Here is a 12,572-nt window from a genome sequence, read left to right on the forward strand (position 1 = left end):
AATAAAAAGAAATATAGGGAACACTATGAACAATTCCTTTTTGTTTTTATTTCTCTCCCCTCCCCTCCCCCAGTTGTCTGCTTTCTGTGTCCATTCGCCGTGTGTTCTGTGGCCGCTTCTCTCCTTATCACTGACACCTGGAATCTGATTCTTTTTGTTGTGTCATCTTGTGTCAGCTCTCTGTGTGTGCAGCGCCATTCCCGGGCAGGCTGCACTTTCTTTCGCGCTGGGCGGCTCTCCTTATGGGGCGCACTCCTTGCACGTGGGGCTCCCCTACACGGGGGACACCACTACACAGGGGACACCCCTGCATGGGGGACACCCTGCGTGGCACGGCACTCCTTGCGCGCATCAGCACTGCGCATGGGCCAGCTCCACACAGATCATGGAGGCCCGGGGTTTGAACTGCGGACCTCCCATATAGTAGGCAGATGCCCTATCCATTGGGCCAAGTCCGCTTCCCATGGAACAGTTCTTTATCACCAAATTATTTAACTTAGATGGAATGGAAAAATTTCCAGACAGACTCAAACTATTAACACCAATTAAAGAAGAAGCAAAAATATGAATAGATACATAATAAGAAAACAGATTGAATTCATAATCTTAAATTTTCCTATAAAGGATAGCCCAGGCCAAAAAGGCTTTATTAGTGAATTTTACAAAAACCTTTAGGGAAGAGTTATTATCAATTCTCCACAAACTCTTCAGAAAGTTGAAGAGAGGCCAGTATTACCCTGATACCAACTCCAGATAGAGGTATAACAAGAATAGAAAAGGACAGGGCAATAACATTTTAAAACATATTTTTCCCCTTCCCCTCCCCCTCCTCCACCCTGCTGTTTTTGCTGTTTGTGTCCATTCGCTGTGTGACCTTCTGTATCTATTTCTCTTTTTTTGTGTCTTCTCATCTTTCTCCTCTGGGATTCACCAGGATTTGATCCTGCGGATCTCTGACATGGAGAGAGGTTCCCTGTCAATTGTGCCACCTCAGTTCCTGGTCTCTGCTGCGGGTCACCTTGACTCTCCCCTTTGTCTCCCTTTTGTCACATCATCATCTTGCTGCATGACTCACTTCTGTGGGCACTGGCTCACCACATGGGCACTCAGCTTGCAGCGTGGGCACTCAGCTCGCCATGCAGGCACCTGCTTACCACACGGGCACTTGCGCAGGCACTCGGCTTGCTGCATGGGAACAGGTTCACCATGCAGGTACTGGCTCACCACATGGGCAGTCATGTGGGTACTTGGCTCACCATGCAGGTACTTGACTCACCGTGCAGGCACTCAGCTTGCCACATGGGCACTGGTATCTGTGCAGGCATGCTTTCTCTTCTTTTTCACCAGGAGGCCCCAGGGATCAAACCCAGGTCTTCCCATATGGTAGGCGGAGGCCATATCACTTGAGTCACATCTGCTTCCCAGGCTGATATCGTTTATAAATATGAATGCATAAATTCTCAGGAAAATACTAGCAAACTGAAACCAATAACATATAAAGAAAAGTATACACCATGACCTGAGGGGATTTATCCTAAGAATGCAAGGTTGGTTTCATATTTGAAAACCAATTAATTTAACATACCAAATAAGTATAATAAAAAACAAAAACCAAATGATCATCTCACTAGATGCCAAAAAAAAAAACCTTTTGACAAAATCTTATATCCTTTTATAAAAACACTCAACCTGATAAAGGCCATCTTTGACAGCCACAGTTAACATCATACTTAGTGGTGAAAACCTGGTTGCTAGATATAAGATATAAAAATCCATAAGTTTTCTCTGTACTTGTAATCAGCACCTAAAAATGAGAAAAAACCATTTTGTTCCTAATAATCAAATAACATAATATAAAATATTCAAGGATGAATTTTTTAAGAAATAAGACCACTATGAAAAACATTAGAAACCTTGGTAAAACTTAAAAATACAAACTAAATATATGAAAGATGTAACATTTCCTTGATGGAAAGATAATATAAACGCATCAATGACTGTTTTATTAAAATGTGTTGCATTTCAATTAGAAACGTAACAGGGAAGCAGACTTGGCCCAGTGGATAGGGCATATATCTATCACATGGGAGGTCCCTGGTTCAAACCCCGGGCCTCCTTGACCCATGTGGAGCTGGCCCACGCGCAGTGCTGATGTGCACAAGGAGTGCCCTGCCATGCAGGGGTGTCCCTGCGTAGGGGAGCTCCATGGGCAAGGAGCGTGCCCTGTAAGGAGAGCTGCCCAGTATGAAAAAAAGTGCAGCCTGCCCAGGAATGGCACCACACACACGGAGAGTTGACGCAGCAAGACGACGCAACAACAAAAGAGAAACACAGATTCCCGGGCCGCTGACAACAACAGAAGTGGACAAAAAAAAAAGAACATGCAGCAAATGGACACAGAGAACAGGCAACTGGGGTGGGGGCGGGGGGGAGGGGTGGGAAGGGGAGAGAAATAAATAAAAATAAATCTTTAAAAAAAAACACCAATATAACAATATTTTTGTGGGAGTATTGGATAAATATCTAAAATCCTTATGGAAAAATAAGTGCCCAAGAATAACTAAGAAATTTTGAAAAAAGAAAATGGAATGGTAAAGTTATCAGAACATGCAGTAAAGATACCATAATCAAACTGATTTGTAGGGTCCAAAGAATTAGACAAATTAATGGAACAGATTTCAGATTTAGAAATAGTATTCCATATTTATGAGGATATTATATACAGCAAAATTATCTAAACATGTCAGTAGGAAAAAGATTATGTAACAAGTGGGACATTTGCAGTTTCTTATCCATTGTAAAAAAATTAAGTTGGACTTCATATTATACCACAAACAAAATTAACTACAGATTATTAAAATTTTTAATTGTAAAACAAGCAAAACCACAGAAGATATTCTAGGTTCTGTATAATGTCTATAAATAAAAGATAGACATTTTGACTTCATAAAAATTTAAAACTTTGTAATGGTAAAGATACCAATAACAAAGTTAATACACAAACGAGATATTACAAAAAATATTTGCATTGCAGAAAAGGTTTAGTATCTACAATAGCCAATCTTTAAAAAAATTTTTTTAAATCTATTACCAACTTTCCACATTCCCTCCACTCCTGGCCAAATCCTGAGAGTCTATCTCATAGAAAAAGCAAATATTTTTAGCCCTATAGCTACAAATGTATTTATTGCATGTTAATAGTGCTCTGACCAGAAGCTGTAACAAAAATTGGAAGTAAAATGAATAACTATCAATTTAAAAAATGGCTGAAAAAATCACTAATTCACACCATGAACACTGTACAGCTATTTTAACAAATGTATCAGTTGTTCTTGATTTTGAAAGATTTCCACAAGATATTATTGAGTGAAGAAAATGAGAGAAAAATGACATGTAAAACATGACCTTATTTTAATAAAGATGAGTGTATAGGTCTGTATAGGATACTATGGTTCTGGAGAAATGTAAGGAAGAAATACATGCTAGTTAACATGAATTACCTACGTGGATGTTGGTGGCATTTTGTGGAAATGCAGTCATGTGACTAGACATGAGGAGAAGAGCCATGAGGGAAGGCATGCAAAGCTAGAAAGGAAAAATGAAATTGCACTTAAAAAGAAAACATGTTTGGGAATTGGGTGTAGCTAAATAGTTGAGCACCTACTCCCCAGGTACAAAGTCCCAGGTTCCTGCCCCCTGTCTCTGGTACCTCCTAAAAAAAAAAACCAATCAAACAAAAAGCATGTTTGATATGATCTTTAAGCATTTAATGATTTGAGTGCACTTCTCTGCTCTAAATTTATCATATTATCTGACAAATGAGTTAGAGATTATTATCTCCATTTATTATCTCCATTATCTCCAGGTGGGGAAACTGAAGTTCAGAATGGTTAAACAGCTTGCAAAATGTCACTCAGAGCCTAGAACTCAGGTCTATAAATAACAGCTTCATAGCCACCCCTCATAAACCAGAGGAGCACCCCCACCCACAATTTGCTTTGTCAACATTTGGATGTCAACATTTGCCACACACATATCGAGAGGGTAATGAAAAGCTTTATTATTTATATAATGAGGCCTTCTGGGGAGAGTGGGGCAAGCCTCCCAGCTAGGTCTGACTTGAGACTAGGAAACGGAGACTGGTTTGGGCTTTTTAAGATCTTTAGGAATTAGGGCCTCACTCCCTCACATTAGGGTGAGGGCTCCTGCGTGTGGGAAGAGGCTTGCATGATTTACGGTTTGAACTTTCTGCTGGTGCCAAAATAGAAGGAACTCCCGGGTTTTTTTATCAGCTTGCCCAGATGAGGGGCAGAAAAGAGAGGGAGGGTGTGGCTTAAAGGCTTTCAGCAAGCATGAAAAAATGGAGTCAGACTCTATTACAAATGCTTTAAAAATTATACTTGTCAATATTTTTGAAAAATGTTTGGCTTTATATTTATGTTTGTATATGTGTATATAATTTATTTTATTTTTAACAGTTTAAAAGTCTAGTTTTTTTTTTTTAAGGATTTAGTTTTTATTTATTTCTCTCCCTTTCCCCTCCCCCCAGTTGTCTGCTCTCTGTGTCCATTCGCTGCGTGTTCTTCTGTGACTGCTTCTGTCATTATCAGCGGAACCGGAAAGCTGTGTTTCTTTTTGTTGTGTCATCCTAAGTAGTAACATGCCAAACTATACTCAAAATCATATACGCGATATATCATGCATGATCAAGTACTCCAACACAGTCAAAGCAAAAATTAACCAGCACATTTAGATTTTTAAAATTTAGCTATAGATATAATCTGAAATCATTTCTGTATAATTAATATTACTAGAATGTAAGCTCCAATAATGAAGGGAGTGTGGGCTTTTATGTCACTATAGACCATAAGCACCTAAAATTGTACTTTGGAAAATGTATACTTAATGGATGGAAGAATAAATACGATAAACATTGTGTAGCCTATAAAAATAAAAGCTAGATCTATGTTGTAAAGACCATGTATAGAAATGTCAAAATATGAATAAATTTTCTGTGGGAAAAGGATTACTAACTAATAATTCAATTAATAATTTAAATCTTCCATCTTAACTTTTTTATTATAGAAAACAATAACTTTTAACAAACCAAGCTTTCAGATATCATTAACGCTATAATGCTGTTACATGTTTTCATCAAATTTTTATCAAAGTGAATAATATTTGAGTAAATTTTGATGACATAAAAGTGGGCACATGGTATAATTGTTAACACATGTGCAATTTGTATTAGAATCTGCTTCAGTGGCTTGAGATACTGGTAGAAAAAGAACACACTATAGCCTGTTACTTCATATTAAATTTTTTATTAAAACTGAATCTTTACAACATATTTAAAATGTCATGTCCCACAAACATATATTTAAGAAAAAAATTCTATATGCAATTATTGGCACAGAAAATTAAGAATATAATCAAAACTAAGCTATATATATATATATATATATATATATATATATATATATATCCAAATTCATGTCAATAACCTGGAATACCTGAGTTATAAAGTTGTTGGTTTCCAGATAGTGTGAAACATTTTTCATCCATGTAATAGAGGGCACAGCCCATCCAGAAAGAATAACTTTGGTTGATGGATGCTCTCTCCCAAAGATCACCGGAAGTCCTCAGTAGGATTAAGATTTATCTTCAGAGGCTTCTTCTAAGTGGAGGTCAGTCTGTGATGTCAGGAAGGATTCCCATATAGCAAGGCACTGAAAAATGGAAACACCATGATGAAATAAATAAGGACTAATAAATACGGACATCTGATCCTATATCAGCCTGCCCTACCTTCTCCCATCAGCATGCCAGAATGCAGTCATTTTCTCTATTTATTTTAAGTCTTAATGAGGGGCGTTATTGCTAAATAAGAGAAAAACATATTAGTTCTTAAGAGATTAGCATGTGAAATGGAAAAGCCAATTATCAAATTTATTTGGAAGGGTAAGGAGCCCCAAAAGCCAAAAATGTCTTTAAAAAGAAGAATGAAGTTGGAGGACTCTCACTTCCTGACTGTAAAGCATATTACTTAGTTACAATGGTAAAAACAGCCCGGTACTAGCATAAAGAGACAGACTGACCAAAGGAACAGAATCAAGAACTCAGAAATAGATCCTTACATCTACAGTCAAGGCTGTCAAGTCCTACAAGCTGGGCCAGAACAGTCTATTCAACAAATGGTGCTGGGAAAACAGGAGAGCCATATTCAAAAGGAAGGAAGGGGACGCTTATTTCCTACCTTATGCAAAAATTAACTCAAAATGGATCAAGTACCTAAATATAAATCCGACTTCCATAAAACTCCTAGAAGAAAATGTAGGAAAACATCTTCAAGATCTTGTGGTAGGCAGTAGTTTCTTAAACCTTATGCCCAAAGAAGAGCAACAAAATAAAAAAAGAGATAAATGGGATGACTGCAAAATTAAATACTTTTGCACCTCAAATGACTTTGTCAAAAGGGTGAAAAGGCAGCCGACTCAATGGGAGAAAATATTTCACAGTCACATACATGATAAGGGTTTAGACTAGCCACTATTAAAAAGTCAGAAAACTAAAGAGTGTTGGAGAGGATGTGGAGAGATAGAAACGCTTATTCAGTCTTAGTGGAAATATAGAATGGTGCAGTCACTGTGGAGGACTGGTTGGCAGTCCCTAAGGAAGTTGAATATAGACTTGCCATGGGTCCCAGCAATATCATTACTAGGTATATACCCAGAAGAACTGAGAGCAGTGACATCTGCACACCAATGCTGATGACAGTATTATTCACAATTGTCAAAAGTAGGAATCAACCCAGGCAGCCATCAATCAATGAATGCATGGACAAATTGTGGTGTATATACATGATGGAATATTATGCAGCTACAAGAAGAAATGAAGTCGTGAAGCAAGCCATATACACATATACTGTGTAAACTCATGGAGTTAATAATTAGGATTTAGGTCACCAGAAAATAGAATGAGGGTAGAGAATGGAAAGTTGAGAATTGATCTGTGTAGAATTGGTAAAAGGGTTGTTTATAAATCTTTGGAAATGAACAGAAATAGTGAAAGCACATCATGGTGTGTGTAACTAGCAGAGCCATTATATGGGTATTACAGTGGTTGAAAGGGTGGGTCTCAGTCATGTATATTACTAGGAGGAAAGCCAAAAACTGGAACATGAGACTGTGTAATATAGTGAAGCCTCATGTAAAATACAAATATGGGTGATATTGCATAGTAAGGCTTTTTTTTTATAACATCTAAATACAAGTAAACCAGATAGAAACAGAATAGCAGCTATGTTCAGCACAGGAAGCACAGAGAGATTAAGAGGTGATGTTTTATGAATACCGTTGGTGGTACACTTTGAATGAATGTATGCTTTAATAATATGTATCAATAAAATTGCATTTTTTTTAAAAAAGACTAGCATGGATTAGTTTGCTGGAATTACTTACTATTACCCCACTGTCAGGAGAGAAGACAGAGGTTTAAGCTACAGAGAAAAAGATGGACATGTTTTGATTTGACGAGGCTGGCATTAAGCATTTAGAGATGAGTGGCAATAAAAGTTTGGCTTCAACCAGATTTGAACTGCTCTCCATCAGGTGTGAGCTGTGTGGATTTGGACAACTTGATCAATTAACATTTATAATAGATTCATCAGTTACAAATTGGGCAAATGGTAGCACTTACCAACAGGGAAACTGTGAAAATTATATTTTTGCAGAATGCCTACAAATTGGGCAAATGGTAACACTTACCAACAGGGAAACTGTGAAAATTATATTTATGCAGAATGCCTGACACAAAGTGTTAAAAAATTAGTAATTATTATATTATGATGGTCTGTTGGAACTCAAAGGTAAACCTTGCCTTGGGTATTAATGTGCACTGGAAATGATAAAAAGGATCAGAAGGGATTGAAACTGGTGGGGACCCACAAACAAAAGCACGGGCCATTTTGTGATTTTACCTAAAGCTGATCCTCACAATAGACTAGCCTGGGTTATTCATGTGATGATTATCCATAGCATAATTTTAATAGTCTGCACAAATCTAAGATTATTCTAAAATATATTAAATATATATTTAGCTAAGCTGAAACTATTTAGGAAAGAAAACATGCTTTTACAAAATATGGATAGATTGCTATACACATGTATTTTTCTATAAAATACACTTCAAAGCTGGACTTAACCAGTCCTAAATATTACCTAATTTATAATGGTCTATCTTGCAAAACTACTTTCATTTCAACTTTCTCCCTAATTCTTTTAGAGCTGTAATGTCTATATTGCTAGCCAGTACTAAATGACAGACCTTTCACAAACACTATAAAAAATTTGTGAATGCTACCAAACAATAAAGAGAAAAATTTATAGCACTAAAGACCTATATTAGAAAAGAAGAAAGTACTCAAAAAATGACCTCAGGTTCCACCTTACAAACTAAAAATGAAATGAATTAAATCCACAGTAAGCAAGAAAAGAAAAAGAAAAAGATCAGGGTAGGAAATCAATGAAACCGAAAAGAGGAAAACAATAGAGAAAAATAAATTAAACCAAAGTTGAATTGTTATTGATATATTAGGGATACAGAATGATCAATAATATTGATATAGAGATCAATAATATTGATAATTCTAGCCAGATTAATCATAAAAGGAGAGATGACACAAGTTACTGATATCAGGACATCACTTGTGAGTCTACATTATTTCAGATACTACTGGAATTAGAAGAAAATATTATAAACTTTATGCCTATAATATGCTTATAAACTTGACAACTTGGGTGACATGGGCAAATTACCAAAATTTACTCCACAAGAAATACATAACTTGAATAGCTCCATATCTATTAATGAATTTCAATTTGCTGTTAAGTCTATCTTCTCACAAGAAATCTTCAGGCCTCTACAGTTTCACTGGTGAATTCTAGCAAACATTTAAGGAAGAAATCATACCAATTCTACACAAACTGTTTCAGACAATTCATCTTACTAACTCAATGAGGCCAGCATTACACTGATACCAAAAAAACACAAGCATTACAAGGAAAGACAAATAAAAACCAATATTTCTCACAAACAAAGAAGCAAAACTTCTAAAAAAATTTTTTTTGCAAACTGAATCCAACGATCTATACAAAGAATTACACATCATCACCAAATGGAGCTTATGCCAGGAATGCAAGATTGGATTAATATTAAAATATTAATAAATGTAATTCACTATTTTAAAACTAAAAAAGAATAACTATATGTTCATCTCAAAAGAAAAAGCATTTGTCGTATTCCAATATCCATTCCTGATAGCAACAACAACAACAAAAAACTCTTAGCAAATTAAAGGAGAACTTTCATAATCTAAAGAAGAACATCTACAAAAAACCTACAGCTAACATCATACTTAATGATTAAAGATTGACTGATCAGGAACAAAACGAGGATGTCCACTCTCAACACTTTCATTCAACATTGTCCTGGAGGTTCTACCCAGAGCAATAACGCAATTAAAAGAAATTAAAAGCATCCAGTTCAGAATGAAGAAGTCAAACTGTCTTTATGCACAGAAAACATGGTTGTGTAAAATATCCGAAGGAATCTATACAAAAGCTTTTAGAAAGAACAGCCAAAAGATATGAAGATATCCTTGATGCTCGTGAAGAAGAAATGACTGCAAAAGTAATGGACCTGCAGACTCAACCTGAGGAGCTGCAGAAGTAATATCAGCAAAGGCTACAACAGGAGGAAAACCCAAGCAATGATAAAGTAACAATTATGGGACTACAGACACGACTAGCACAGAGACCACTCTTATCAGTGATTCAAAGTTGAAAGAGCAGGAGTTCACAAAACAGATTCATAGTTCAAAAGACTGTTTGAAGAAATATGAGAAGTCTATGCAACAACCATATGGACACCTTGCAAAAGTGGCAATTATACTGAAGTCCCCTGATGATCAAACTCAGTTTAGAAAGAGAAGACGCTTGATTGATGCTTTCATCACCTTGCAGTGGTATCTTCTGAGTAAACCATCAGTCTGTGCTGAGGTGGCATGTGGTCATGGCTCTGAGCTTCATCTTGAAGAAATGGGAAGGTGATATTGGGTGAGCCTTCTGTGTGGAAAACTGTCCATATTTGTTATTCTTTGAGAATGAAACTGTTGTTCAGGGCCCTCATGTAGCTAAAAGATCAAGGAAAATCTGACATTCACCCCCACATATACTGCAGACTGCCTTTAAATTAGGTTATATCGGTGGAAAAATGATGACAGCTTTTTTGTTTGTTTTCTTTTTTCTTTAATTTTCTGTTGGGAAAAGTTTTATATTGTTTAAAAGTTATTTTGAATAACTTAACTTGATTTATGGACTAACCTAATGTTTCTCCCTTCCATTCTTTGTCTCTCTTTTAAAATGACTACTTGCCTTTTCTATTTATTTTGAGGGTGATTTTTTTTAAAAGAATCATGCAATACATTTTTACATGAAACTTAGTGGATTTTTTCTGATAAATTAGAGCATATAATTGACTATAATTTAGCCAGATTGATTTGTTGAGTATTGGCTGAAGACTAATTCTTTTAAGATATGACATCTTCAAAATGGCAGTACCTTACTGTTTACTTAGCTTTTAGATTTACATTTTTCAGAGAAAAAATACTACTGTAAATTGGAAGTAGCCAATACAAAACTGTATTGTACACAGACCTGTGGCTGTTAGTATCATCATCTTGGAAGAACAGATAAAGTTTATTTACTATATATTGAAAAAAAAAAAAGCTTTTAGAACTATAATAAGGGTGTTCAGTAAGCTTGCAGAATATAAGATCAATATATAAAAATCTATTGTTTTTATATACTAACAACAGTTGGAAATTGAAATTGAAAGCATAGTATTTATAATAGCACCAAAAATATTAATATTTAGGGACAAATCTGTCAAAAATGTGTGACATTGTACTCTAAAACTATAAAACACTGCTGAGAGAGATTAAAGAAGACCTAAAACAGAGATAGATCTTTTCTCTGGTTGGAAGACTCATTATTTATAAAATACCAATTCTCCCCAAATTGATCTATAGATTCACCATAATTATCTTCAAAATTCCAGCAAGCTATTTTTTATATAAATTGACAAGCTATTCCTAAAATGCATATGAAAATTCAAAGGGCCCAGAGTAGCTAAAATAACTGAAAAAGAACAAAACAGGAAGGTTAACATTGCTTGATTTCAATTCTTATTAAAAAGCGACAGTATCAAGATAGCATTAAACAGGAGAGCCAGAAACAGACTCACAGATAATGGGCAACTGATATTTGCAAAGACAATTCAATGGAGAAAGAATAATCTTTTCCTTTTGTACAGGGGTAAATTGCGATATCCCTATACAAAAAATGAACTTCAATCCATGCCTCACATAATATATAAAATGAACTGAAAAATAGATCATAGATTTAAATGTAAAATCTAAAATAACATATAGGAAATACAGGAAAAACTCTCCAGGATCTTAGGTTAAGCAAATATGTTTTACTCGAAAAGACACCAAAAGTATGATCTAGAAAAGAAAAAAAAAATAACACATTACATTATGAAAATTAAAAAAAAGAATTGTTCCTTGAAAGATACTTTTAAAAGAATAACATAAATCATAGATTAGGAGAAAATATTTATAAACCTGATATTTATAAACCTGATAAAGCCATTGTGTCCAGAATTTAAAAAGAATTTTCAAAACCCAATAGTATGAGGGGAAGCAGATGTGGCTCAAGTGATAGTGCTTCCACCTACAAACGGGAGGACCTGGGTTCGATCCCTGGGGCCTCCTGATGAAAAAGAAGACAAGAAATAGTGCCCATGCAGCATGCCAGTGAGTGCCTGTGTGGTGAACCAGTGCCCTGAGCAAGTGGGTCACACAGCAAGATGATGAGGCATCAAAAGAGAGACAAGAGGAGAGTCAAGGTGAAGTGCAGCAGAAACCAGGAACTGAGGTGGCACAATTGACAGGGAAACTCTCTCTCCATCAGAGGTCTCCAGGATCGAATCCCGGGGAAACCCAGAGGAGAGAAAATGAGAAGAGAAGACAACACAGACAGCAAAAACAGCAGGGCAGGATGAAGGGAAGGGTGAAAAATAAATAATTCTTTAAAAACAAAAACAAAATTCAATAGTATGAGGAAAACAGATTTTTAAAAAGTATAAAAGATCTGAAGATACTCTTCACCAAAAAAGTTATAAGGAAAGATGCTTAACATCATTAGTTATTAAGGAAATGCACATTCAAACTACAAAGAATAACATTACGTAACTACTGGAATGGCTCCAATAAAAAAGACCAACAAATATAAAGCATGGTGAAGAAGAGGAAGAACTGGAATTCGCATACACTGTTCCTAGGAGTGTAAACTGGTGTAACTACTTTGGATAACAGTTTGGCAATATCTTGAAAAGTTAAAGCCCCACGATATGATCTAATCATTCTACTACATTCAAAGATCGTACACAGATGTTCATAGCAGCCTTGATGTAAAAGCTAAAAAACTGTGAATAACCCAAATAGCCAT

The 12,572-nt window shown here is 35.8% G+C and overlaps 1 protein-coding gene across 2 annotated transcripts in view; it reads right to left on the reverse strand.

Moving 5' to 3' along the window:
- Window positions 1-5,308: 5,308 nt before the first annotated feature.
- The window catches only part of SNX7 (sorting nexin 7), a 111,611-nt gene continuing 104,347 nt past the window's right edge, over window positions 5,309-12,572 (reverse strand). For both annotated transcript variants that reach the window (XM_004471694.3, XM_012530331.3), the window contains one exon: window positions 5,309-5,729. In XM_004471694.3, the coding sequence (XP_004471751.1) occupies window positions 5,652-5,729 (78 nt within the window). In that variant the 3' untranslated portion in view covers window positions 5,309-5,651. The remainder of the gene's footprint in view (window positions 5,730-12,572) is intronic.

The sequence above is a fragment of the Dasypus novemcinctus genome, chromosome 9 (genome assembly GCF_030445035.2).
Source record: "Dasypus novemcinctus isolate mDasNov1 chromosome 9, mDasNov1.1.hap2, whole genome shotgun sequence".
In the NCBI taxonomy this organism is placed as follows: Eukaryota; Metazoa; Chordata; class Mammalia; order Cingulata; family Dasypodidae; genus Dasypus; species Dasypus novemcinctus.